Below are 1,196 nucleotides of genomic sequence, written 5' to 3'. Positions count from 1 at the left end.
TTTCACATCATGGACAGTTTAGGAAAACAATTACATTCCTGACTATACAGTATCCATATATATGTAATACTGTACCATAGGCTGGGTTGGTCATAGATGAGGTGGGTTTACTGAGGCTGGGAACAGGCACTGGAGGCTGCTTCATGATGATTGGCAGTGCTGAGGGAAGCGGCGTGCCCTGGAGTTTTAGCTTTATGAGCTTCATAGCGATGGAAAACTCCAACCTGTCCATCTTCCCATCTTTATTCATATCAGCCAGAGACCTGAGAGACAGAGGAAAAATAGAGAGTGAGAAAAGAGTGTTAAAATATTCAGGTATAGATTTCAGTGAATACTTCCAGAGAACCGATCATTGAATGTGTGTGTGTTTCTCACCATATCTCAGCCAAAACTGAAGCAGGCAGCCCTGATTGGAGGAAAAACTTCCTTGCCTGCTCCCCTGCAGAAAGAGACAGATAGGGAAGAAAACGAAAAACAGAAGAAAACTGTGAGGGTAATGGTTCTCCTGCATGCATCACCTTAAAAATATGACTCTTACACATCACTATATACAGTATATGTGACATGTGTGTCTTGGTATTATTGTGGGATTAGGGAATCGTTTTGGTTTAAACAGTTGGCGTTTATCAGTTTAAACAATGGGAAAAGGTCTGACTTGTAATGTCTCATGTAAATGTGCTGTCAGGGCAATCACTGTGAGCATGATGCGTCAACAGTCTCTGCAATGACGTATGTTTGTGTGTGTACCTGAGACATATCCCATTGATGGGGAGAGGGTGTCAAACTTCTGATCATGCTTGTCCCTCTCCTCCGGACTAATCGCCCATATACTCAGACCACCTAGAGAGAACAAGAAGTCACAGGTTCAGATAAATTTGAAGCATCAGACATGGAACACAGACCTTAAAGTCATATTAATACCAGGCCAATCAGCTTCAAGGAGTAAGTTTACTCATTTTTCTTAGGCAAACTTGCTTCTTGAAAAGGCCCCAAACTGTTTACTTTCTTACTGTTTAAATAATCACATAAGTGTGAATTACACACAAACAACACGTAAATCTGAGCAAGGCAAACAAGCAGATATTTTGCATGAATACAATTTTATGACTTGCAAATAAACAAGCTGGAAGACAGGAGTACACACGCGTGCGCGCACACACACACACACACACACACACACACACACACACACACAC

The 1,196-nt window shown here is 41.7% G+C and overlaps 1 protein-coding gene across 1 annotated transcript; it reads right to left on the bottom strand.

The window, feature by feature from the left end:
* Positions 1–75: 75 nt before the first annotated feature.
* Positions 76–840, bottom strand: LOC111671144 (intersectin-2-like; the record flags this gene model as incomplete). The annotated part of the gene is made up of 3 exons (XM_023428167.1): positions 76–263; positions 376–439; positions 748–840. Coding segments are annotated over 3 exons (345 nt in total), but the record flags the coding sequence as incomplete, so codon positions are not given.
* Between the last annotated feature and the right edge of the window lie 356 nt (positions 841–1,196).

The sequence above is a fragment of the Seriola lalandi genome, unplaced genomic scaffold (genome assembly GCF_002814215.2).
Source record: "Seriola lalandi dorsalis isolate HSWRI2012SDOR001 ecotype SW California unplaced genomic scaffold, Sedor1 jcf7180002006613, whole genome shotgun sequence".
Lineage (NCBI taxonomy): Eukaryota > Metazoa > Chordata > Actinopteri > Carangiformes > Carangidae > Seriola > Seriola lalandi.
Note: the sequence above shows the minus strand (reverse complement) of the source record. Positions and strands in the feature narration are given on the sequence as shown.